This window comes from Agelaius tricolor, unplaced genomic scaffold, assembly GCF_023055355.1.
Source record: "Agelaius tricolor isolate 1412-34295 unplaced genomic scaffold, bAgeTri1.0.p SCAF_4, whole genome shotgun sequence".
NCBI classification, from domain to species: domain Eukaryota; kingdom Metazoa; phylum Chordata; class Aves; order Passeriformes; family Icteridae; genus Agelaius; species Agelaius tricolor.
Window position 1 is genome coordinate 50,750,467 of NW_027269264.1, and position 27,925 is coordinate 50,778,391.

Sequence of the window (27,925 nt, forward strand, 5' to 3'; positions counted from 1 at the left end):
ATGTAGGGCTAGACCTGGCTGTGACCTTATGGAATTATTCAATCTCCCTGTGTAAAAATCCCTAACCAAAAACCAAAAAGACCCAAAACAAAACTCAACCCTCAATCATCATATTCTGAAGAAAAGCAAAGCAGAGCTACAAGTCTCCAGATACGTATATATTCATATAAGTCAAAATACAGGCATCAACAGTGGTAGACACAACATGATTAAGTCAATTAACACACAAATTTTGACCTGGAATATTCCTTGGTAAGATGCAGATACTACAGGGATGGACCAGGGGCCTAGGCTTACTTCATTTGCATATCTGTCACCCTAACAAACACCTAGTTTGGAAAAGCACAGAAGAGAGAAGAACAAGGACAGTCTAAAATAGAAACATGAACCTGTTGGGTTTTTTTTTTTTTTTTTTTTTTTTTTTTTTTTTTTTGTGCTTGTTTTTTATTTTGTTGGTTTTGATCTGAACATTCAGGAAACATTAAAAAATTACTAAACTAAACTACAGGGTCTCCTGAATCCTGTCACAGTTTTGCTGGAACATGCTGGCAGGAAAGAACCATGTGTGTACTGACACTCTAGACTTGAGCTACACCAACTACCACCACAGGACAGAAGTCAGAGAACTTCTGTGACAGTGTCTCCAAAATCCTGAACAAACTGCCCCCCCCCATATTTTTTTCCTACCTCTGAATGCATGAGAAATATAAGACCTTGCCCTGCTGCTGCAGGAATTCTGCTACCTCCATCTGAATGAGGAAGTGGGCCTGCAACAGCCTTACAAGTTTGAGGTGTCACTGGACTAGAGGCAGAACACTATCAGAAGCTGCCTGTTCCCAGGAGGGTGAAAATGGTCTTAACTTTTCTAGAAAGTGCTCAAGCAAGTACGGTACATATGCCAAGCACATAACTGCAGTCCCAGGGCTGGGTGCCATGAACAAACAACACAGAGTTCTCCAAGAGCAGGAAGTGACAGAACATCACTACTCTACAGAATTCCAGAAAAGGGCATTTACTGGATTTAATGGTCATTCCCATCCCAATACTAAAAGCATAACTGAGGTATTATGGCATGGGGTGGGGTTGGGTGTACTGACATGTGCTTTCTCCTTAAAGCTCACTTTATGTCAGTAGAGCAGCTAGAAGAGATTCACCTGTCTCCAGATGCACATGGGCTTGAGAGGGTGCACTGGAGGATTTCTTGTCATCTGGGAGTGGCAGAGAGTGGCTGCTAGGCAATGCAGCAATGGCATTTGAAGGTGGGCTCTTGGCAGTGCCAGAAGCAGCAAAATACACCTGGAGCAGGGGCTGGTGGCTGCAGAGATTTTGCACCTCCTGCAGGCCAGAAGTAGAACAGCTGCCACAAAGTTCAGTCTTCTGGCCTGTGTGAAATTAACTGGGAGTTTCTGAGTAGCTCAAGAGGGATAAGCTAAATGCACTGTAACCCATCTTTTCTCAGGGAAGGGATTCTCTACTACATAGAAGAAGCACCCCAAACAATCCATCCTGAGCACTGCTCTTGCTTTTGCATCCCACGTCCATGTGCTCCCCAAAGCATCTTCAAATACCCAATCACTTTGGAGGAAAATATTCAAATATTTATTAAAATACTATTAAGCACTTACAGGATGGCTTCATCTTTCTGAAGGCCATACAAATACTCATGAAAGCCTCACAACATCCCTGTGAGGTAGGTTTGTCTTGTGTAAATATGTGGTGGTTTTTCAAAAATTAGAGATGATGCTGTTTAAACAGTCAATGCTTACTTGAAGACAGTGATTTTGATTTCCATATTCAGGCACAAAATGTATTGGGTGCTACCATGATTACAGTGTATTTGGAAGACAGAATAGCATAGAAAAGTAATGGAAACAAACAGGACTAACTGAAAACCAGCAGTGAAAGGGTTAAAGTGCAGTTCTAACATGAAAACTTACAGTATAGAAAACAGCATCAGGGGCTTCTAAGGCTGTAGGATCTCAGTGGCCCCTGGTGAGATCCTGCCTTAAAAGTGTCTGTTTCAATGGTCTGCTTTGCAAATGACTGTGTGACAAACCAAGGGGTCCTCCTGGCTGATGGGCCTCAACACCATTGACTCTCTGCTCAGCAATTCCCACAAAGGGAGGCAACAAAGGATCTTGCAGCTTCTGGCTTCAGGATTATTGCAAATCATGTCACCATCTGAAAAGATACAGCACTGTCTTGTTTTGAAAAGACAGGTGTCTGCTAAGGAAGGCAGGAGCCTCTCCTGAACTGGAAACTGTAAACCCCCTCCATCTGAATTGTTATAAATTTGAAATTAAGGGGGGCTCTCAGGCAAAGATATGGGAGCAGGAGTAACAGTTCTTTATTACAGAAGAAAATAAAAATTAAATAAACAATGCAGTAATACAAAACACTGACAGAGTCAGAATATGACCTGACACCCTGTTGGTCACGGTGTTGGTAGCAGTCCAATTGGAATGTTGGCTGCAGTCCTCCTGGAGTGGCAGGTGTGATTCTGTTGGAGCAGTGATCCTGCAGAAAGGTGTAGTCTTCGTCTGAAGATACAGTGGTGGTGTAGATGGGCCTGGTCTTCCTCTGAAGATCCAGTGGAAAAGGCAGCTGCTCCTCCGGGAATACAGTGGAAAGGCTATTCTGTTGCCCCAAAATCTCTGATTATATCCAGGTAGGAATGCTTGGCTCCTCTCCCCGGGTGAAGCAGCTCACACTGGGATGCTGTAATTTTTATGTCATGCAGTGACACTCAATGGCCCATTAACAACAGATATCTCCCTGGAGGGAGGATTGGTTTGTGGAAGAGGTAAAGAAAACTGCCTAATTAACAGAAGACAACTGCCACACCTCTCACAGATGGCAAATAGAATACACATATTGCCTTCCAGTCTAGGAGGAGCTTGAAGGCCAAAAAGTGGTCTGGGCTGCAGAGCAAGTGGCTAGGCTAATGCAGAGACATGGAAATCTCAAGTCCCATTTACCATGAATCTCAGAGCAGAAGTTGCATGAAGCACAGGGAAGTGCAGAGTTTGATTCTATGTGGAGTGAAAGATACTTCTCTGTTCAGTGGGTTCCAGCCTGCTCCCACAGCATGCAAGGTCAGGATAGTTTTCTTTCAAAGGACACGGAAGAAACATCTTCACACACTCTACTTCAGCATGGGTCTGGTTAAAGTTACAGTGAATTACATTTGCTTTCATTTCACTGCTGCAGTTTTTACAGGAACAAATGCTTCCCTTTGGATCAGTGACATCAAAGGTTTCTTCATGCCCTCTGAAAAGTACATGCTGCAAGTAGCAGAAGGGAATAAAATTGATGTATCAATTTTTTTAAGAGCCTCCAGGAACTACATCCACATCGCAGCTATATTTCGTGCAAGTGCTGCAACGTGTTTTCCATGGGCACATCTATTCATGCACGAGGAACTTGGTCCGAACCACAGAGACTCTGCAGCAGAAAACATCAAAGCTTATTGCAAATGTTGTCCAGAGTCAGATCTAGCGGGCTCACTTCCTTGAAGAATTCCCTGCTAGTGAGGATGTCTTGGCAGAGGTCATGCTTGTGTGACTCTTTTGGGAGCCTGGTGGCTGCGGAGGCTGTTTTTTCTTGAGCACTGGAGTTTTGTTCTTGCTTTTAAATACCTTATTGGGGTCCAGCTTGTTCACAAAGGAATCTGCTTCTTCAGACAGGAGTGCTGTGTTGATGGTTATGGGTTTATACATGTTAAACCATTGCTGAAAGGCAGAATGGTGGGGAAGGAATAGGTTAAATTCAAACTGCAGTTAGACAATTCCACCTTGCTCCCCATCTTCCCCAAGACTTGATCTTAATCCTATGCCACTTATCAGTTTGCAGTTTACAGGACTGGGAAGAGTGCTTGTGATAAGGATACACAAGGCATGGCTACAGCCCCAGTCCTGGAACTGCATTCCAGAGAGGGAAGAGGAGAACCAGAGAGAATCCTAATACCACCTTTCCTGCAGTGTAATTCTTATAAAGAGTGAATCCTGACTTACACCACAGGAGGAAAAGCAAAAGGAGGGTATGAAACTAAAAGACATTTATTTAGATTCAGATAAGCAGAAAGGATTAAAAAACCTTTGGAATTTATATGTGCTTATAAGCTGAAAACCAACTAGTTGAATTTCTCAAAATGTAACCCTCCTCCCTCTCTTCACACATAAAATAATGAATTTTTTAAACTCCTTACACAAAGAATTTTGTGCTTGTTTGTCTTATTGTTTCTGTTTCTGATTTTCTAGTTTTCCATTAACAAAGTCATAAATAAAATTATAGTAGTTAAGGTATTACAAATCACAGTGAAACCATCAGCAAAGTGGTGAGCAGGACATACAGAAGTTCAATACCAAAATATAGATAATCATCTATACTGCTTAGTGGAAAACAGCTTTAATATACCCCCTTTGAAACTTGTAAAATGATAATGGTTAACAAACTAGGAGGATTTTAACCAACAGGGGCTGCAAATGATTAGGGAATATACAAATGGTTCCTCTTAAGGTTTGCAAATATACTGAACATAATAAAGTATTTATAGCAGGAAAGTTACAGAAAGGCAGAGCACAGTGCCACAGCCTTGACTGATAAAGTCCAGTGCAGTGCAACAGGAAAGGCATCAGGAATGAGAAGAACCAAATTCTACAGCCAGTGTTTGATGGGAACTCAGTAGTGATTTTAGTAATTCTGATGTGCACACAGGACCAGGGAATCTCATGCTGGTAAGACAGCTGTTGTGTCTGGGTGAAGTGCAGGACACTCCAGTCCCAACAGACCTTGCCCAAGGGCACAGACACTGTGCTGGCTTATGAGCTGTGCTCAGCAAGATCATCAGCTCCATCCCCTGATCTCTCACAGGAGGCAAGGATAGGGCTGAAGGCCCTGTCAAACACAGAAGAACAGCAGAAGCCTCTAATAGCCGGATTTTGGCATGGCAGAATAGTAATTTTAATAACAATAATAAGTGAATGGAATGCTCACAAGGGTTTATGTAGAGGTCTTCTGTAACTACCTCTAGGACTTGAAATTGCCCTTTTTTGGTCATAATTTTTATCAAGGCCCAACTTCTGAGAGAAAAGCGGGGTTAACACTATAGTAGTGAATTCAAATTACTGTGAAACAAATTACTGTTAACGTGTTACTGGGAAAAAACTTGTGGTCCCTTCCATGGCTCAGCAGGGAGGTCCCCCCGAGCAGACAGACAGCTTGCCAAAAGGTGCGAAGATGTTTTTCCAATCTATACCTATGCAGAATACTGACAGGCTGGACTCTGCTGTCCTACCTTGGCCTGGGGGCTGACCCCATAGCTGGTGAAGGCATACTGCCACTGTGGGAGACCCAGGTGGGTGATGAGCAAGCGGTAGTAGGCTGTGAAGGTTTTGGTGAGGAAATGCCAATACAGAGCTCTGTCCAGGAACCAGATCTCTGTGTCAGGGGAGACCACTAGAATAAAACAAGCACAAATTACACCGTTGCTTTGCAGTATTAAGTTTAACCCCTGGCCATTGTCAGGTGGGAGACACAACACACTCGTCAGAAGGGCTGTTTTAGGCACCTTCAGGCTTGCTCCAGCCCAGAATCCAGAACTTGTCTTTGTTAAACTTCATATGGTTGGTGGTTGCACATCTCTCTAATTTGTTGAGGTCACTTTGCAGGGCCTTCGAGGGAGACATCACCTCCTCCCAATTTAGTATAATGAACAAACTTAGCATTCCTTCCAGTCCTGTGTCCAAGCTGTTCATGAAGGCACTGAAGAGCACTGAGCCCAAGATAGACCCTTTCAGAACCCCACCAGTGACCAGCTATCAGCTTGATGTGATGACTATTTACTATTTAGCCCTATTTACTATAATCTTTTGCGTCCTACCCATTATCCAGTGTTCACCCACTGCATGGGGTATTTGACTAGCTGTGTGCTGGACGATGAATGCAATGCTGTTCCTTCACAACCTGGGAGTGACATGCTACATGGAACATTCTTGGACATCAGCAACTTTGTAGTATATGTTCAAAGTACAATTATGGCAAACATTTATCTGCCCCACAAAGTAAAAAGCAACTAACTCAATTGTCAGTGATCTGGATTACTGAATAGAGTCCAGAGTCTGGAAGTCATGGTAGTATGTGCTGCCAACAAAAACACATTTTGCAAAATCTTTCCACAGTGATCAAATATTTCTCTGGTGGTGACATCCTTTGTAGCATAAAAAGAAGGATTTTTCTTGGCAGATTGAGATGCCGAACACTGTCATTTAAACAGACTGCTCCTCTCTTGACATTCACACCTGTAACCAATGCTCCCTTCCTTTGCCCAGGATATCAACTGCATGTGCTGAAATCACTAGTATGGGGAGGCAAGAGGACAAGAACTTCCTGCCATGGCACTTGTAGTCACATACAATGAAAGGCACAAGATAATAACCCAGGATTTTTCTTAAGAACCTGTACATTGCAATTGCACAATCCTACACAGCAAACACACATACATCCAGTGACCTATGCACTGTGTCAGATGACAACTATTTTACAAGTGCCTTAGATGTTTCACTACTCTCTCACTGACAACAGCTATCTCTGTATCTGTCAGAACAAACAGCTCAGCTCCCGTTTCTCACCTTCCCATTAACTCTTCCTGCCACTATTTGGCCTAGTTAGCACCTTGAGACCCAGGATCTGTGCACAAGGTGGAAGACCCAGTCTAATTCTGTCTCAGCTTTTTTTCACCATCCACACTTTGTTTCTAAGCAGAGTTATACCCTTTCTCATCAAAATGTAATGGCTGTGTTCCAAGACATGCAAGTAACTCTATTAGTGGAGCTCTGTGTTATTTCAACTCAATTGTCTGTAGGTCATGTGAATACTTCCCCATTTCTATGCACACAAATATCATAAGTTATAACTCAGACTCCAACACTAAAAGTGAAAATGTTAGATCTAGTTAAGATTTAGCTCCTGACTTCAGTGGAGACAGAACATCCCAGTAAAAGCTTCACTTACAAATTGCAAAGAAGATCAGAAATACAAGATGACTCTCCACATGTGACCTCCAGATAGAATCTACAACAAGAGATAGCTAACTTTTCTTTTTTCAGTCTTACCTGGTTCAGCATGCTTATAAACAAGACAGACTTTCCCATTCCCATTGCATGGGTCTAATTCAAAGATAAGACTACGAGAATCAAAGTGTGGCTTCTCTGGTTTGTCTCCATTACCTGAAAGCAAGGAAAAAAATTTATGAAACATGTTTGGAAAACTGACTGTGAGTAAGTTGCAAAGAGCCTATCTCTTTTATACATTAATAAATCAGCTGATGAAGAACTGAATCAAACTATTACGTTTATACTTCTTGGAAATTATTAAGTTCCCTATGTTTAAAAGAAAACCAACCAAAAAAACCTGAAAAAGTGAGAAAAATTTTCATCTCTGTTAGGAAAACAAACCACAGAGTCAAAATTAGATGGCTGAAAGCAGATAAGCTGACTTCTACTTCCTCCCTGGCATTGAGTCAAGGTTTACAGATGTCACCCCTGAGGTTTGTCTAATCTTTTCCTAAAGTTCTCCAGTGTAAGAGAAGGCACAGGCACAATCTCTAGGTACTCAACCCAAATCCATCACTTATCACTTAGAAGTTTTCCTCATGGATCCTGAATCTTCATTGCTACAACTGAAGCCCATTATTTCTGTTGCATAAAGGATTCCTTTTTTTTGTCCAGATTTATTTTTTTCTAAGGAGGACAGGGAGAACAATTTATTCTTTTTCTCTTTGGACAAGACTTCAATGAAATTGCAGAGATAGATATTTCTCCATACATTCCAGTATGACATCAGCATCCTTCTCAACAATCACATCTGACTCTTATTCAACTTGAGACCCTCAACCATCACTGAGCATTTCTAGAAGATCAGGACTGCAGCTGAACTGAATATCAAAACTACTTTCAGCCACATTTAGGAGCTAGAAGAGCTTACAGAGGTGCAGAGACAAGACTGAAATCAAATAGCACTCTTTTAAGAAATTGGTGTGACACCTGGCTGTGTTCTTATCCTCTTGCTTTTTCCAGGTGGATGTGAGAACTCTGACAAAATGAGTGGGCTTTCTTTTTCTTTTTTATTCTTTCTAAATAGCAGCATTCCCAGCATTTCTAGGCAGGGTAGCCTCATAGTTATATGTACATACCAGTTACTTTTCCAATTCCAGCTGTCTTCACTACCAAAACAAAACCTGTTATCTTTTGTTCATTTAACACCTTAAGCACACAAAGATTTTGGAAGCTGAATCACTGGAGCAAGGCTCAGGTGAAAGTTTAAACAGGGAAAAGGCCTGTTAAAAGAGGATGCAGGTAACACTAATCCCCATGACATTCACAGCACACAGATGCACCTGCCAAGGCAGTAGGGAACTAATAAGATACGTAATAGATTCAGCCCAGGAGACAGAGAATTAGAGAATCACAGAATGGTTTGGGCTGGAAATGGACCTGGAAGATCATCTTGCTCCAACTGCCCTGACAGGGACAGGCACACCCTTCTCTAGACCAGGTTGCTAGACCAAGTAATCCCCATCTACCTGGAGTAATGCAGATTTATTGTAAAATGGAGGGGACACTAAAGACCATCTTGTTCCAATTTCCCTCCCATGGGGGATAGCTGAGGTGCTAAGAGAATTGGATTTGTTCAGCCTGGAAAAGAGAAGGCTTCAGGGTGACCTAATTGTGGCCTTCCAGTATGTGGAAGGGAGCCCACAAGAAAGATGGAGAGGGACTTTTTACAAGGATATATAGTGACAGAATAAGGGGGAATGGCTTCACACTGATAGAAGGCAGATTTACATTCATTACTGGAAAAAATTCTTTTGTGTGAGGGTGATGAAGTGCTGGCATAGGCTGCCCAGAGAAATTGTGGATGCTCCAGCCCTGGAAATGTTTAAGGCTATGCTGGATGGAGTTCTGAGCAACCTGGTGGAAAAGTGTTTGGTCCGCATATCTTGTGCCATATTCTAACATTAATAGAGCAAAAGGGATGAGACTGTTAACTGTGCCTTACCTTCCTCATCTGTGTCATCTTCCAGGTCAGCAAGAGTTGGAGCACTAGGCAGAGTGTACATAGAGGAGCCACCAAGCCGGCACAGCTTTGAGATGCTGTTAATCACCATGGAGCCCAGGGGCATCGGGGTATCTGCAACAAAACCAATCATTAATCACATCCAGTGTCAGGAAGGCATGGGAGGCATTTATCTTCCTCCAGACATCAACCTCTGTGGGGTGAAGAATGGTTATACAAGAGCAAAAATGAGGCTTTTTCAAACACAGACTCCCACTTACATGTGATGCAACACCATCTCAGAGCTATAAAGGTATGGGTATTACACTGCTGACAAGGACTGTGCTGCAGCAGTTAGCTCAGTCCTGTGAAAAACTAAAAATCCTGGCTACAGGATTTCAGCTACAGCCTCTTCCTCAAAGCTCTTTTCCTTGCTACTGCCCTTCCTATCAGAAACCAACCCACAAATTCACAGCTTACTGGGCAGCTTGTCCTCTTCCACTCCATGTATCTGTTTTGGGTACATCCTCTTGGTTCCCACTTCCACAGAGGATTTTATCAGAGCATCAACATGTGGGTGCTCTTGAAAGAATCCTACAGGACTTGTCACTTGTCTGTGTTTCTGAGGACTCACACTGTTAGTAGACATCAAGGCAGCAAGCACCCTGTTCAGCCACGTGCCAGTGTGATGGGTCTCAGAAGGCACTGCTGGGTATTTGCGCAAACAAGACAGTTGTACCAGCAGCCTTGGTCTCTGTGCACTTGTGAGCCCTGGAAACAAGACTCCACACAAGTCATTAGTCCCCCTTGAAATACGATGGGAGTCATGCAGGTGCTGAAGCCCTGATATGAACTGTCTCTGAAATGCCATTTCACTTCCTGAGGAAGACCCTGCATTTGACACCCATCTCCAGAAGTGAGCAGTGTCCACAGCCCAATGGGAGAACCCTGCCTGAAGCCAATGAGAGCCAGGATAACAGCTGCAGAGCGAACAAACTACCTGATTTTTGCCGAACAAGGATGGAAAATGAAGCTTGGACTTTAGCTGGTGGAAAGCAGAACCAGGCTCCAACATGTACATACACATTTTAATGAGAAAGAAGCATTATCAGGGGGTGACTCTTCCTACTGATTTATGACGGGATAATGAGTTACAGTTGTTTCTCTCTACATGAACTACAGAGGGAGTTAGGTATGAGGTTTAAATGACACACCTAAATCTTAGTGTCAACAGATGGCCAGTGTATTACAGAACAGAATTTGTGTCATGAATAATTAGTTTCTTGCCAGAAAGAAAGAGTGTATGTACCTCTTTTGTGGGATGCCAGAATATGCAAGCAATAGATTTTGTCCTGAGAGATGTGTATTGATTGTGCAGAAAGTAAGTTTGAAATTAAAGAGGTTCTGCAGAAGAGGGACTGGTTGCAATGAATTGAGCTTGTCACTGGAGGGGATACACAGGGACTCACCATCAGTCTTCACACTCCAGGTCATCTGGAAGCCATCGGTCATCAGATAGAAATTCTTTAAATCCTCAGGTAATACACAGGAGTTTTTCTGCAAATAACAATCAAAGTGTAATGGGAAAATGCAGAACATGCGTCAAACCCTAAGAACAACTGAAAATTGGTACAGAAATATTTGCCACCAAGCTTCTTGCTTAACTCCAAGGTGACTCAAATCAGTTCAAATATCTCATTCTAAAGCCTTGAGGAAAAAACTGCGTATTTCTTGGGACTCTGCTAGTCTTAACAAAGGTAGCTTGGGAAAATTTCACAATGAGCAGTTAGTCATCACAAAATTATTACAGCATTGTTCCCAAACTGAGACATGGTGTTACCTTTTGAGATTAGCAGCCACTCCAAACTCACATAAATCAGAACAATTAGCTTTTTCATATATATGCTTAAAAGAATAGGGTTTTTCCTAAGTGAAATCAGACTAAATTTACCTATTCCACTAAAGCATGTACAATATTACTACAATGACTCTCTTCTTCTGAGGAATTTCAGCTCCAAGTAGGTGTAAGAAGCATAGACTCAAAAGCTGCACATACTCAAGTAGATCTGACATTTCACTTAACAAAAAGTATGTGTGCAGGCACATGCAAAGCCAGACTCAGAAATCTGCTGGTCTGGCTTCATCCCTCCAAACTTCAGTGAATGGCTGTGGCTCCTAATCCTGCTTCCTTTTGAGCCACCAGTGAAAGAAGCAACCCCAGTGAACTCAAGTTTCTAGGAACGAGAAAACTTCTCCTATACCTGCGTTGGTTCTTAACTTAGACTCTTCAGTTAAGCTGCAAATACAAGGATGGAAGGATAAAAGGCTTAATCCACAGAACAAAAAGAAGCCCAAAGAACTATAGGCATTTGCAGACCCTCCTCCTGGGGAAAGGACTGGCTGCAGACCAGTGAACCTCTGCTCTTGCTGAAGTGTCAAGTACATAAAATTAAACAGAATGGAAGCCTGCCAGTTTCAATAACACAAACAACAAGCACAACTAAAGGAGTTCCTGTTGGTCTATTTGTAACTGTTTTAGAGAAAAAAACCAGATTGACTCCAGTGAGTTCAAATTTAAAACAGTCACATTCAGGGCTCCCAAAGTATCAGACCTCAAAACTCAGGAGAGTGTCCCATGATGGAGGTTCCACAATCTCTGTATGCTGACTTGCCCAAGGGCTGCACCACTCTCCTTGTGGAAAAGTTCCATTAAATAAAGACAGAATATTCTAGTAACCAGTAGCTAAGGAAAAGGAAGATGCAAATACCTCTGCTTCACTTGGGACATGAATTTTTTAACATTTCAAGAGAAGAGAGATGTATCTATCCAGCAAGAGCAACCTGCCAGCTGTGAATCCAGCTGCAATGCTGGCCTCTAGCCATCAGCTGCTGGATGAGCAAGGGAAGGTGCTGGTCTCATCCTGTTCACATGTCCTCTCTCCCCTAGGACCGGAACAGCCTTTCTGCCTGTAAAAGCCTTATTTACAGACACCTTTTTTGAGTTGCTACAGTCTCTAAACTGGGGTGTACACACTATGTAGGAGCGCCTAATCTGCCCACAACCTTGTGCTTGTTAATTTACTTTTAAAGCACATCCATTAATGTTGATTGACTACTACTGAAGAGTCCCAGACACTAATGGCTTTGCAGCTTGCAATAGGGCAGGTCACTTTACTTGCTTCATCAAGCAGCCTGGTCACTAGCTCAGAGCTTTCTTAATCCAGACAGAGAAAATCTTCAGCAGATACCCTGACATTGCAGAGGCTGTTTTTAGAAGAATTTACCATCCTACGACAAGAGTCTGCTGATGGCTGAGGACCTGGTGGTAAGTTTAAGGTGATTAATAAACCACATGGACATATCTGAAGTTCTTCAAATGCCTTTAACAAACACACCTTCTTCTGTGGTTCTCCTCAGTCCTAAATATTTATAATTTCATGCTGTGCTTTCATCACTTCCAGTTTCAAGCTGTACCTGTAAGCACAGTGACTATGGCTAAAACTATGAAGAAAGTATGACAGACCTGCTACAAAGCCTCAGCACAGTACAAAAGTTAACATAACACTTAACTACATTTCAAATCCACCAATTCAAACTAATTCACTGCAGCAGTAAAAACACATAACACATATGTGGTCTCCTGACTTTAGTGGGTGTTCTTCTCCAAGCAGGAGAACCAGATCCACTAGGATGACAAAATCTAAGGTTTAAAAACTTCCACTGTAGTATCCACATAAATCTTGCTACAACTCAGGCACAGCCCAATTTAGCAAACATAGCTAAGACAAGAGAAAAATCACATCTGAATAGGTTTTATGCTCTGAATCCTCCTTTTGAAAAAGATCAACATGTGAATGTTTCTCCAGATGGCCACTGTCTGAATTTATTTCAGGATTCTCTAAACCACATTGGTGCAAAATATATGGGTAGAAAATGCAGCACCAGAGCAGGTCTGGAGTCTACAGAAAAAGGCCTGTAAATAGAAAACTTCATTAGCACCCATTTCTCTCATCTGATCGAAAGGATTGATTGATCTGTCATATTGTGCTTAGTCACATGACCATATGACATCAGAATAGTTATCTTCTTCTGACAGAAGTCACAGAAAAAAGACACTATATACTAAAAATGGCTTATCAAACTCTGTGTTCTTCTTGCTCAAATGGTAGTTGTCAGAGTTGTGTTCTCCAGCCCCACAAAATACACTGTTGCTAAATAACATGTCAGACTTGGCTTAACCATCGCCCTGGCAAGCAGCTGTTTTCATTCCAGTTATCTGGTTACACTCATCAGCTCATAAAACAAAATATTCCAAGTGCTTAATATGGTGTGAGAGGTCTATTCCTTTTCTTTGTTCTTTGTAATATCTCAAAATAGTCTCCCAAGAAAGCATAGTCCATTGAGTACATAGAAAAATACGAAAATCTGATTTTTGTGGCCAGGACCTGATTAGAAATGGATCCAAAGCTAAGAACCCTGACATACAGCAATTCACTTGAAACTATGTTGAAAGAATGTTTCTCAAGCAAATATACTAAATAAACAGAAAGCATTCAAAACATATAGCTCTAGAGAGACTTCTCTAAAAACATGAATGAGTTTTACCCAATTTCTGGGGAGAGAAGGAAGGCATTCATGTCACTTCTCAGGGCTTCCAAGAATTAGACCACATCAGTAGCCACACTTCTCTCTCCTTAATGTCCTGCAGTTTTATGGCTGGTTTGTCCTAGCTGTCAGTGAATGTTGATGTTAATTTATGTAACATATTAAAGTGTTCTTGCACCTTTAATAAATCTGACCTGGGGAGCTCCCAGGACATCACCTTGATCTTCTGGGGCTGCAGTAGACTTCATCCCCTGCTGCAGAGAACAGCGTTTCAAAGTTCTCTAGAGGATATTGTTGTGCAGCCAGTTTTTCAATATGTTATAAAGCTTAACAAGAGGGGGAACACCATGTAAGAAACACTTCTTACCTCCCAGAAGTCCTCCAGCCTGTTCCCCATCATGCAGCTTGAAGAAACACAGCTTTCCTCATTCACTGGCCCTGCTGGATCCACTTCCCATCTCTCCCACAGTCACAGCCACAAGGCAAGCTCAAGGTGGGTAGATCCTGTGCCCATGGGCGTCAGGGATGGGAGGTTTGGCTAATATTAAGGGTGCACAAGAAGGATGCCAAGAAGGACTGTTGAAGGTGCACACCCTGAGTGCATAAGTGGACTCAAAAAGAGATGCTGTAGAAGCAAGGAGAATAACATTCCAGAAATGTGCTGAAAACACTATGCAGTAGAGAGGGAGCAGCTCAGGAGGTTCCTGGATTGTATGTAAGGGTTCGAATGCGGAACAGGGAAACTACAGGCCTGTCAGCCTGACCTCAGTGCTGGGGAAGCCATGGAGATCTTCTTGAGTGCCCATCGCATGGCACCTACAGGAGGTCCAGGGGATCAGGCCCAGCCAGTATGGGTTTGTGAAAGGCATTACTGCCTGACCCAATCTCCCTCTGTAACACAGTGACCCTCTTAGTGGATTAAGGAAAGTCTGGGGATGTTGACTTCCAGGACTTTAGAAAAGTCTTTGACACTGTATCCCATAGAATTCTCCTGGAGACACCAGCTGCTTGTGGCTTAGATGCTCTGTTCTCTGAGTTATAAACTGGCTGCTGGCCTGGCCCAGAGAGTGCTGGCGGATGGAATTACTTGCAGCAGGCAGCTGGTCAGTAGTGGTGTCCCCCAGGGCTCTGTACTGGGGGCTCTGGACTGTACTGTTTTTTATCTTTATTGATGATCTGAGTGAGGGAATCAAGAGCTCCTCTAGTCAGTTTGAGGCAAGGCCAAGCTGGGTGTCAGTGCTGATCTGCTGGAGGGCAGGGGGGCTCTGCAGAGGGATCTGCACAGGCTGGATCCATGGGCCGGGGCCAATTGTGTGAGGTTCAACCAGGCCAAGTGCTGGGTCCTGTCCCTGGGTCACAACAACCCCCTGCAGCTCCAGGCTGGGACAGTGGCTGGAAAGCTGCTGAGTGGGAAAGGCCCTGGAGGTGCTGGTTTCCAGTGGCTGGACAGGAGCTGGGTGTGCCCAGGGGGCCAAGGAGGCCAAAGGCCCCGGGCCTGTGTCAGCCATGGAGGGGCCGGCAGGAGCAGGGCAGGGCCCGTCCCCCTGGGCTGGGGGCACAGCTGAGGCCACACCTGGAATGTGCGCTCAGCTTTGTTTGCTCACAGCAAGAAGGACACTGAGGGGGCTGGAGTGTGTCCAGAGAAGGAAACAGAGCTGGGGAAGGGTCTGGAGCACAGGCCTGAGAGGAGCGGCTGAGGCAGCAAGGGGTGTTCAGATTGGAAAACAGGAGGCTGATGGAGATCTTTCCACTTTCTAACACCTGAAAAGTGCTGAAAGTCCCTGAAAGCAGGTGTGAGTCAGGTTTCTCTCCCAAGTAACAAGTGAGAAGAACAAGAGAAAATGGTCTCAGGTACCTGTGTCCCTCTAACAAAAATACAATTTTCTATTTTTTGAAAACCAAAACAAGGATGTGAGTGACTAATTTTTCTTCCAGCTGACACAAGAAAGAAAATGTGATTCAGCCACTGTACCAGAGTGCCTCCTAGCAGTATTTCACTGTAACATCTATTTCTAAAAATTGCACGTGGAGGGGAGTAGAGCCATTGCCAGCCTAATTTTAGGAGTGGGAAAGATTTCTTAGGATGATATAGTTATTAGCACTAATAGTTATTAGCACTGGTTTTCTGGTGACCAGGTAACTGTCTCTACTCCCTCTTGCACTTCTTGTCTCTCTTGGAGAAAAGGTAACATCTTAGTTGGTTTAAATATGAGGAAATATTGAAAAATCTGGTTTTATTAAAATATAATGAACTGTTTACAATTTTAGGGGAAGTGATTGCTTTACCCATGTAAATACTTGGCAATCGTACACCTTAAGCATTTTTGTGTGTGTGCTGATTTCCAATAAATTCTTCAGGAGCAATTTCCAGCTTGATTTCCTGACATGTAACACTTAACAGCTCTTTCTGCATTGGGAAAAATTTCTTCTTCTCTCCTACAGCCTTACTGCACTAACTCCTGTCATGAAGCTCAGCTTCCCCTGCAAAGCTTCATGGCAGCTAAGGGACATTCAACAAGCTTAAGATTTTAAAGATTAAAATAATCTCAGCAAGGTGAGATTTTAAAACACAACAGTATCCAGTTACATAGTAGCACAAACATGGCACAGCACAATTTAGAAATCGTGGCTGATGGAAACAAAAAATGCATATCCCCAGCATGAATAAAATATGTTAATTAATAATTTTAAAAAGGTTGATTTTCTTTTAAGAACTTCTGAACACGTGGATTCTTTTCTCAGTAAAACAATCTTTCCTGGAAAAATTTATTCCATTAAACAATAATCTAAAGAATAAAGCTTTTATTTGGTGAGTCTGTGGAATGCCCTGCAATGAGTCTTAATAGAGAAGTTGTTGGGGGAAAAATAATGTAGTTTTGGGAACAGTTTCACCAGTTTTTCCTATATCACAGAAAAATAGTTTCAAATAGTTTGAAAATATTTTCATAACAAAATATGTAGAGGGAAGTTAAAAATATACTCTGACGAAATCGTGTTAAAAATCTCAGCCATGGGGAAATGATTATGTGTAAAAGTATTGCCACCTAGTGGCCGTAAGTCCGATAAAAACAGATGTATTCAAATTCAAGAAAGGTAAGTTTCAGGAAAAATAAGGTACAAGTTCATCCTGGAACAGCTTTCTGAATTGTTGAGTGCATTCCACTTAATCATCACGGCAGAACATTTTGTCCTGCAATAGATTCACACTTCATCCCCATAACTCAAGGGAAAAAAAAAAAAAATCCAGGTACCTTTTAAATTGAGAAGGGAGCTTTAATTTTTTTTTTTTTTTTTAATAAAAAAAAATTGTCAAAGAAAAGGGAACCAAAACCAAAGAAACAGACAGCCAAGTTCTTCGCTATTAGAAGTCCAACACAACTGTACTCATTTAATTTTCAACATTTACATCCACGATTGACTTAGTCCATTGCTGGGTAGTGGGGGGGAGGGTGGGAATTGAAATTTGTTTTGGCTTCTCTTGAATGAAGTGCTTTGGCTACAGCATTTGTTTGGCTTTACAAGAATAGCTCAGCTGTGAAATAAACCCATTTTAGTTTAGAGGAGAAGCAGCACCTGAAAATGAGAGGAATGAGCACCATGTCCAGGAGAAGCAGTCCTCTCCACTCAACAGAAGAATGAGCAAATATTACTCTGTGTTCCCACACCTGAGCTGGCTTGCAGTCATGGTGCCTCAAACTTTCCAGCTCAGGTAACCCAATACCTGAACAATAGCTACAGGAAACCAGGGATCGGTTTACACAAACCAGAAAAACAGGACATTTCTCCCTGACCACAATTGCTGACTTCTGGACAAGTTTCAGTAAGTAACACACAGGTTTACACCACATACATTCAGACCTGGAATATATATATATATATATATATTTTTTTTTTTTTTTATATATGTTCTTGATAAATGTCACTAATTGGAATAAGGCATTGCCAAAACTAGTGTAAGACTTTTCCTCACTGTTTAGGAAAAGCAGTAAATGGCATGGTGTCAAAGGGGAAGGTATTTTATGCAGTGGTAACAAGAGCAGTCTCTGGGAGCAGCTGCTTTAAGCCACAGCCAGGATTAGAGCAGAGGGAGGATGATTCACTCAACTCCATTTTCTGCCACGTCCCTTTCCAAGGGCCACAGTGCTTCTATTGTCCCATCCCTATACAAGCAACACCTACCAAGCAGTTATTCAACCATGGCCATGGGATTTATGAAGATATGTATATTCCAAAAAGGGAATGAAAATGCCCTGAGTCACACAACAGTTTTCAGGAACTCTCTGATCACACAGACTGATGCAGTAAGGTCAGATAATGCAAAATGAAGGTAGCACATGTCCTTCACAGTTTTCTACAACAGGCAGTGGGACATGTCCTAGCCAAGAGTTTGGGTTGGGCAGCCAAGGAGGAGGTGAAAGAAAGGGATATGAGAAACTGAAGTGAATGGCTGAGACTAAAAATAGAAAAAGATAACTGGAACAAACTGGGTAGCTCAGTTTATTTGCCAGCTTGAGGCCTTACCTTTAATGGCCACGGATAACAAAGCACTGCTTCATTTTGTTTGAAAGGGAGTTGGAAAATGTTTTCAGACCTGAGTCAGAAAACTGTTTGCCCCCCACTGAGTCACCACTGTAGCTGCCTACTACAGTTATGTGGTTTCTTTTCAGAGCTGTCATGCTGAATGTACCCACACTGATGATGTTTCTCTAACAAATCAGGTGCATGTGACAGCCTAAAACAGTGATACCTGATTATGAAAAACCCAACAACACCTGCTTAGGCTGCACTATACATCAAACTTGGTAACAAGCTGTCTCATAAACACAAGGTTGCCATTGCACTTGACATTCTCCATGGGCTGCTGCACATTCAAACTGACCTCACTGCAGTTTTATCAGGAAAATACTCACTTGTTCCCAAGAGACGATTGTGTGGCGTTCAGCTGGCTCCTTTTCCACAAAAGTCACTTCAGCAACTCCTGGGGAAGTCTCTGAAAGGAAAAGAGGAGCATGTTTGCAGCTGGCATGGGTGACAGCAACACTCTGAGACAGACAATTTTGCAAACTAATCTGAGTGACAGCCAGGGAAAAGGCATTAATGATTGCAAGCATTGTGCTGGTGACTGAGCAGTCCCTTTCTTTCGTCTGTAACTGTACTTTGCATGTCTTGGCATGAGGCTGTCTAGTGCAGAACAAAATGTTATCCTTTGATTTTTTTAATACATATATATGTACATGTACACTAATTTAGTGGGTGACATTCCTACCCAGGGTGGGAGGGGTTAGAACAAGATCTTTAAGGTCCCTTCCAACTCAAACCATTCTATGATTCTATGATGTAAGCACACCCCATTTGTCTTCAAGGTGTGATCTTTTGCAAAGGTTTTCATGGAAAATGGAAAAAACAATCAGTGATGAGTTTTGAGGCAAACTCTTACAGGGGGATGAATCTTAATTTGTAAGCATGCCCTGTGGTTTCTGTTGAGTAGGATATCCTCACCTGGGCACAAGATGTAGTGCAGTGCTGCTGTGAACTGCTAACAACCCTATTCCACAAGGGCAGGCACATTTCAGCTCTGGATTCAATGGGTTTGGACAGACACAGAACCTGATCATGCTGAAGGGATCTGCATGAGCAAACATCAGTTCTCTGGAACCTCAGCTGGACATATGAAAATTTGTTACAAGCACTGACCTTCTATCAATCTATAAAATCTTCTGAATATTTTATGGGAAGGAATACTATATAAATGTAAGATACTAAGCCTCATGGTGCTTTCAGGTGTGTGATGGCAGAATAGACTCCTTTACAATTACTATTTTATAATGTTTTATGTCACCCACAGCCAACTGAAATAATTCCCACTGAGATAATTCTCTTTGGATCACGTCCAGAAAGACTACTAAATTGTTGTGGGAACTGCAAGCCCAGCAGACAGGGCCATGGAATAGAAGTGATAACTATGCAAGGCTTTCAAGACTGGCTCTGCTGTGAAAGTATTGGCCCCTAAAGCAGTCACACACATTACAATTGCTTTCTGGTAAAACATACACAGTGCACCAGACAGGAAAAGCAGGCACTAGAGAGCTTTGGTTTGTTTTTTATCTTCAATGCCAGGCTTTTAATTCTATTAATAGCATTGTTCTTGTCTGTTCTGTTGGTGGAACAGTGGCACTCAGTTTCAGGAAGCCTAAACTTCACTTCAGTTGGAAATATTGATTGTTACATTGTCAGATAATTGAAAAGAAAAAACAAGGCATCAGATAAATAAACTCCAAGTTAAAGACATAAAAAAATTTTCATAGTTGGTCACACAGGTAAATTTGTCTGGCCAAGGGGGACCCCCAACATACAGAAGACTCTGAGGTTTCACAAAGTTTCCCTTCTGGTAGGTGGGTCCAAGGCGGGGTGATCTGTCTGTTGCTCAAATATAAGCTGTCTGAACGAGAGAGTGGAATCAATTATCTAACTAGTCTTTTCCATCTAAGCTATGCAAACCTTATGACAAGTTGAGGAGATTATAATAACAGAGTAATTGTTATTTCTGTGATCAAAGAAAACAGCAGGGATGTTTAATTCATCATGCACAACATCTTGGCTGGGATGACAGAAGATTAAATATCGTATCAGTCAAAGAAGAAGTCTAGGAAAGAGAGAATGCAACTTCTAAAGAGGTCTGAACCAAATCCAACATCAAAAGAAAGAGAAATTCCATCTTAAAAGCCCAAATATTATATTAAAAATACACTGTAGGTAAACTGAAGACCATATTTAACAAATGCACATAGATATGGACAGGAGCACCACTGAACATTTGGGCAAACTTTGCAATGAGTTGCGTTTCCTTCCAGATGGAAGAAATAAAGAAGCCACTTTAGTGTCACCTAGATACATGAAAAAGCTTAACTTCTTCAGACTACACCCTATAAATTAATCTGAATCAAGATCATAGTAAACTCTGCCCTATTTTTAGGACATTTTGTCTGGAAGCTCCCAAAACCACTTTGCAGTGTTAATCAGAAACAGTCAACGTAATGGTGTGACACAAAGCTGAAGCAGAAAACCACAGGATTTTCAGTCTTTACAGTACTGCTAATACTGCCTGTAAGCTGGCTAAACTCTCAGCCTAATTTAAAAATGTTTCAATAGTTACATTCTTATCTAATACAGAGTGCTAATAGTGACGTATGGTTCCATCTTGGGCATTCCAGAAGAGCTAACACCTTCCATTCTGACTTAGTTATGAATAATAAATCTTTCTGGAATTTTCTATTACTCACAGAACTTCAGCAAAATGAGTACTGGCAATGGGAAAGACCTCTCCCTTTTTTTCCCCTCAAGGTATAGCCTCCACAATGCTTGTGAGAAATATCCCTTCTTGTAGGAACTTCCACAGAGACTAAAGTTAAAAAAAACCAAACCAACAAAACAATGCCTGATTGTACCTTACTTTAGGCAGAAAATATCAAGTGACTTCATGAGACTTTCTAAAAGATTTAAAGTAAGATCGTTTCTAGTAGTAATAAATAGAGAGTGAGGCGTCACTCTGAATGAGATACCCTTTTTTATTTGAAAGAAACAAGCACTGAACAGACTGGTTATGTTTCCCAATTAGCTAAGCAATTCTAATTAATTTGGTGGCACAGCTGAAATGCCTTGGACTACTTCACTGGAAAAAATGGGCCAAATTCCCAGAAGGTGTGGAGAGACACAGAAAAGGAGTAAAACATCACTGAGATGGACATTGCTGTATTGCACAACACAAGTTGCCAGCAACGCAGAGAGAAAAAGAAAAAAACACAAACCAGGAAACAACTTCCACACGAATGGCAGGACTTTCAGAGCCATACCTGCATTGCCATGTCCTGCTGGTGTAGCCATTACACCTACCCAAAACAATTTATATGGCAACACAACATTCGGACACAGCTCACATCTCACAGCTCTCACACACCTGAGGGTGGTGAAAATGTGGGCAGGGCTAGTAATTTTTTAAAAAGAGCTACTTCAAAGAAGCTTCTGCTATGATGATGACCATCAGTTTCACTCACAGAGCAGAGATAACGTTATCCTGACCCCACAACTAACAAAACAAAAAACAGGAAAAAAATCCACCCACCACTCCCCTCAAGAAGTCTAATAATAAGTCAGTATGACAACACTGATCAGAAATTGAGGGTGAAATCCTGTCCTCACTGAAGCTCAGAGAAAGAATTTAACCCTGATCTTTTAATCTCATCTGTCTGAGCAGCTATCCAAACCCAAGTGCAACTATAGATACACTGAGGTTATAAGGTGAAACTCAATGCCTCTTTGGGGTGAGATAATAACAGAGCTCACTTTTGGCTCTAAGATTCCCAGGAAGAAATTCCAGGACTGCAATTTGTAATCTTGTTGTACACATAGTTTGGGATAGATGTATGGCTTTTCAGCCTTAGAAATAAGACCTGTGCTCTGTCCTGCTGAAGTACGAAAGGTCTAATGCTGAAATCCTTTGCACACACAAATACTTGCACAAATGCTTGTGATTCCACTGATATGAGTAAAGTTTTGTCTGAGAATACCTCTTTTGGATGCCTTGCAGTCCTGCTGAACTTCAGAGGGAGCTGAGGGGACGCAAGAAGGCTCAATATCTGAGCAAAACCTGGAAATGACAATCAGGGCATTTTGTGGAACAAGTCTCAATGTGGGAATGAGCCACAGGGCAACTATTTATGGGATCTGATCCCGAGCAGATTGACAAATCGGCCTTCTACCAGAGCACTGATAAACCAAACTCCCCGTTCATGGGGCATACTCCCTGCTGACCCCACATTACCACAGAGGATCAAATTGAGGCACGATTTACACAAGAAGGTTGTGTGGAGACCTCATAGGAACATTGCAATATTTAGAGAGAGCCTACAGGGAAGCTGGAGAGGGACTCTTCATTATGAGCTGTAAGTGAGAGGACAAGGAGCAACGAATACAAATTGAAAGAGGGGAAATTTGGGTTGGGTATTAGGAAAATTTTCACTTTGATGGTGGTGAGACACTGGCAGGTTTGCCCAGAGAAGCTGCGGATGTCCATCCCTGACAGTGCTCAAGGCCAGGCTGGATAAGGCCTTGAGCAACCTGCCCATAGCATCAGGGCTGGGACTGGATGATCTTAGCGGTCTCTTCCCACCTTTTAACATTCAACGATTCCACGATTTTTCATAAAACACCACCTTCTCCTTTTCTGGTGTTTATGAAACTCTTAAAATCGAGAGATTCGGGATTCCTGCCGTTGCTTCCAAAAACAAGGATGTGTCTGTGTGTGTGCATAGGCTGCTCAGCTGAGAGATTCACAGGAGGGGCTGTCACAAAAGGGTGGCTCCCCCCGCCCACGGCCTGCCCCCGGCCTGCCCCCGCCCCGTGGTCTGTAGCTCAACGCAACTCACCCAAGATCCTTGTGACGCCCAAGGTGAGCTTGTCCAGGTAGGGCTTGATGCCGGTGGGGAGTTTTTCCTCCATCCTCCGCGGGACCCTCCTGTCTCTACCCAGCCTAACAGAGAACAATGCCTTTCTGGCCTTTCTACTGCCCCGTAGCCGCAGGGTACGCTGGGAATAATAGTTCTTCCGGGCGGTGCCCTGGTCGGCCCATGGCGGCCGTCGGCGCTCAGACGACTACGATTCCCGGCATGCCTCGTAACCCTCCGCGTTCCTCAGGCGCAGACAGCCAATGGGCGGCGAGAGCCGGGGGTGCGGCGGGGGTATGCGGGGAGTGGCGGCTGTTTCAAGATGGCGGCGGCGGCCGCCGGTGTGGGTGGAGGTACTCGCCGGGGCCGGAGCTGTATCCTTGCCTGGGGGTCGGTGTGAGGTGACAGCGGCGGGAGAGGCCATCGGGGGCATGCGGGACGGCCTGTCGAGGGGATTGGCGTGGAACCGGTGCGGCGCTGTGGGTCGGGTGGGGTTCTGTGGCCGTGGTAGAGGCTATGTGAGGGCTCCGCTGGCGAGTGTGGAGGGGGCTTAGCCTGGGGATAGGGAGTGGGTATGTGCCGGTTTGTAGGGCTTACGCGGGATTGCATAGCAAAAGTGACCTGGGAGAGAAGGGAGGGTCGTAAGTCCTCTTCAGTGTGACCCAGCTGTGAAATCTCGGGTCAAGTAAATACATAGGGAATGGGGAAATTGCGTTCAGTTTATGGGGACTTGTCAGGGAACCAATGGAGAGAATGAGGTTGTACAGCCCGGAGAAAAGGAGGCTCAGGAGAGATCCTATCGCACTCTACTACTGCCTGACAGGAATTGGTTGTGGCCGGGTGGCAGTCGGGGTCTTCTCACAGGTGACAAGTGACAGGACAAGAGGACACAGTCTTAAGCTGCTGCAGGAGAGGTTTAGGTTGGACATTAGAAAGCATTTGTTCACACAAAGGGTGATTGGGCATTGGCATGGACTGCCCAGGGAGGTGGAGGAGTCATGGTCCCTGGAGGTGTTTGAGGAAGGACTAGACCTGGCACTCAGTGGTTGACACACAGCTCGATGATCTCAGAAGTCTTTTCCAATCTCATTGATTCTGTGATTCTTTGAAACTGAGGCTAGAAGCTGAGCAGGGAAGAGATGTGTCTTTTGTGACTGGCACCTAAACTTGACTATAAGCACAACATTTTGGGTGAGCCTGTGTGGGACTTGGAGGGCTCTGTCACTAAGGGATGAGTGTGAGATTGGCGTGGTTTCATCTGCAGAGGACCTGCAGGCTCCTGTTGTGGGAGACTACGTGGGGCTGGACACGTAGATGGTGTGGGTGGTGGCTGTGGTGTTGGGAGCTCAGCCTGTACAAGCCTGGTTGGGGAGAGATGTGCTTGTGTGGCTCAGGGAACCAAGAGCTGCCATTGGTGTTTGGGCTTGTGTGGCTGTGTTGGAGGCTCAGCAACTTAAAGTCATTGGGCTAGAATTGATACTCTGGCCTGGGAAATTTAGAAGCTGACAATTTAGTTCCAGTTATGAGGTGTTTGAAGCACTGCTGTTTGTCAGACTGAGAGTGGGATGTCAGCATCAACTGGAGGAGATTGGAAAGAAGAGTATGTGTCTGTGCTCTATGATTTATGTTTGCACGCTCCCTGGGATAATGTGAAAGGGCCAACCATCGCATGGCCTGTTGAGGGAGCATGTTGTTATGATTTTCCATCTGTGTAAAGTAAAAAAGGTTGTTGACAACTTTTTCTGTGCTGTGAATGGGATGAAGGTGTGTGGCACATGTCGGATTTATTGCCACTGTCACTACTCTGCTCAGTTGTGGAAGTGTTGATGCAATTGACAGTCTATTTTTATCAGTCAACAGGTTGTTTCCTATAACTAAATATGGTTTAAAGTGCCCAGCAGTGGCCTCATGCATCATGATATTCCAAGGAATGAAGTTTTTTCTGACAGCTATTTCCATTCTACATGTTTTGGTGAATAGGCAGTGTTTCCTCTGACCTTGGAAAAGTGTAAATTCTTAGAAAAGCAAATGGCACAATTTAAGAATAACGGTAGTGTATGCTTTCAAAAAAAGAGGAGAAATTTGGTAGATTGGTGTAATACATTCGGAAAACTGAAGTTCTCTCCATCCTTTTTGAATTGACTCAGCACAGGAAGGCAGATTGTGTAGGTGAGCTGTACCAGGTGTTGAGCTTCTCCAGTGCCTCTCTCTGCTGTTCACTGAACTTTAGCTGTGGTGGTACACAGCTTTTAATACTACACTTGCCTTACTGGCAGTCTGGGAGGCACGTGGCAGTGGGTTAATGTTAGAAGGTTGATGCTGGTGCTGTCCCCAGTCTGTTACTCTGAGACAAGGACATTGCTTATGAATCAGCCTCTGGGTCATTGTGATTTTCAGTCCAGCTGATTAAGGTAGCCTGCTCTAACGCTGAGTGGTTTTAATACACTGGGCTGCAAAGCTTCACCAGGAGGGTCGTCCTGGTAGCTGGGGGGAGTAATAGCAACAACTTTGACTAGTCTTTGCATCCTGCTACTAGGAGTTTATCCACAACAGCTGGCAGTACCAGAGGCACACTCTAAAAGCAGGATGTTGTGTAGGCAGATCGTTTTATTTCCTATAGCCATGTGTTGACACACAGATTAACCGTATGTCAGTTGAGTAGGAACTGTCTGTGCTGAAGTTTGTTGTTTCCTGATGCAATGTGAGCTGAACATACACTTCTCAGCAGCCTGCAGCTTGCTGTTGTGGCTGTGCTGACACAGCTGTTTGGGCTGGGCTGTGATCCAGACTTGGACTTTTGATCCATCTTGGTGCTTTTTGAAAAGAGGGTACGCACAGTGCCTTCCTCGTGGAGTTTGTTCAGCTTCCTCTCCCTGTGCTATGGCCCCACGGTGTGTTCTGGCAGCTGGAGGTGGCAGGCTGCAGCTCACACGTGAGAGAAGAAATGCTCTCAGTGTTTGTAGAGAGAGCTGGCTTTGACTGCAGTACTCACTGAATGTGTTTTTAAACTGGTGTGAGGCTGATGAGTGATAACTGTTTATGAGTGATAAAGTGCATCAACAAGATCATAAGTGAGCCTGTGATCAGGCCCTTCCAGTGTGACAAGTGCCAGATGTGTAATGGACAGTGGGTGTTGATTGAAGTTGCTGCCCATAGAGGGAAACTCCTAGACTTTTCCTAATTTCCTCCACTCTGTGGTAATATACTAAATTAAGTTTTTGAGATGGTGCTCTCAGAATCAAATTTCAGTTAAGGCAAGTGTTTGTATAGGGTCACTGAAATATTTTCACAATTTTACTTTATTATATGAATGCAGCTGCAAAACCTTAAATGCATTTATCTGTTAACAGTAGAGAAATTAGATAATTGAGTAATTAGTAGAAATTTGAGTAGTAGTAGAAATTTGACAATTGAGATAATTGGCCAACCATAGAAGGATGAGGAAAGTAAAGGGGTATAAAAAAAAGTTAGTGGAGGAGAATTTTGTGCCCTGGGCTTTTGTTTTCCACTTCAGTATTGCCCTGGTTTCAGCTGGAGTAGGGTTAATTCTTTTCCTTGTACTTGGTATGCTGTGTTTTGCATTTAGCATGAGGATAATTCTGATAACACGCTGATGTTTTGGATGTTGCTCAGCAGTGCTTACCCAAAACCATGGACTTGGGTGACCCGTGCTCTGCCAGCGAGCAGATGCAGAAAGAGCTGGGAGGGATCATGGCCAGGAGCTGGCCAAAGGGAGATTCTGTAACAGAACATCATGTCCAGTACATAAACTGGGGAGTGCTGGCTGGGAGCTGCCAGTTCCTGCTGGGGAAAGGGTTGGGCATTGTTCAGTGAGCAGCTATACTGTGCATCACTTGTTTCTTTCAGGTTTTAATTCTCTCTCCCTCTTCCCTTAGGTTGCAGTTATTATTATTGTCCTTAATAACTGAAATTTTGTTTCAGTTATTAAGCTTTTCTTATCTCTACCCATGAGGTTTACTGTTTCTCTCTGGTTTTCCTCCCCACTTGAGGCTGGGAGGTGGACAGGGAGTGACTGTGTGGTACCGAGTTGCTGGCTGGGATTAAATCACAAGTATATTAGTTATTCATGTGGGAATGACAATCTTTAGGTTCAGCTGAATGAAACTGCTCCTTGAAGGAAGGCAGTATGATTTACACCCTTCCCTTAGTTATATGGAGTCCTATTTTTAGGCTTTCAGGAGGCAGGGATTCAAGTTCAGTGACTGCTAACAGTAAGAGTGACTGCTGATAGCACAAATAATATGGTGCCGTGTTCTTTCTGATTTTGAAGTGTTTTCTGTGGTCAAGTAATTTAATAGTTAAACCTCTGGGATATTTGAAAGTTCTTGAAACTTAAAGAAAATGAGTCCTCAAGCTCTTATGATTACTCATCATGTGATGATCAGATGAGAGTGACCAGTTTGAAACCTTTTGCATTTGTCCTCATTTATGTTTCTTAAAATGTATTGCCAAAATAGATTTCATTGCAGTATCAATATACACTGTTTCAGAATTTGCTTTCCCTACACATCAAGATGTTCCATATAAACTGTTCAAATTTAAATAAATATTATTAGTTCATTATCTTAGTAATTGCTCTTGTAACTGGGGCTGGTCCCTGGGATCTTTTGCAAAGGTGACCTCTGAGATAATCTTTACAGGCTGAAAGTTAATGCACAGTGAAGAAGGAGTAAGGTCTTTTGTTTTAGCAATCTTTGTGGTGATTTTTTCTTAACCAAGTTTTCCTTGCTTTTCTTGCTCCCAGAATGTTGACTGTTTTCTTATCAACAGCTATACAAAATTAAGACACCAAATACTACTTTTTA

The 27,925-nt window shown here is 43.0% G+C and overlaps 2 protein-coding genes across 2 annotated transcripts in view; one reads left to right on the top strand and one right to left on the bottom strand.

The window, feature by feature from the left end:
* Positions 1–1,576: 1,576 nt before the first annotated feature.
* TPGS2 (tubulin polyglutamylase complex subunit 2) lies at positions 1,577–23,239 on the bottom strand. The gene is made up of 7 exons (XM_071425766.1): positions 23,082–23,239; positions 18,570–18,649; positions 10,524–10,611; positions 9,058–9,189; positions 7,113–7,226; positions 5,297–5,457; positions 1,577–3,731 (listed from the first exon to the last, which is right to left on the bottom strand). Exons 1-7 carry the CDS (start codon positions 23,152–23,154, stop codon positions 3,504–3,506), a joined length of 876 nt encoding a protein of 291 aa, XP_071281867.1. The 5' UTR covers positions 23,155–23,239; the 3' UTR covers positions 1,577–3,503.
* A 154-nt stretch (positions 23,240–23,393) lies between these two features.
* KIAA1328 (KIAA1328 ortholog) overlaps positions 23,394–27,925 on the top strand; it is a 176,377-nt gene continuing 171,845 nt past the window's right edge. Inside the window, exon 1 of the mRNA XM_071425768.1 lies at positions 23,394–23,473. Within this exon, the coding sequence (XP_071281869.1) occupies positions 23,422–23,473 (52 nt within the window). The 5' untranslated portion in view covers positions 23,394–23,421. The remainder of the gene's footprint in view (positions 23,474–27,925) is intronic.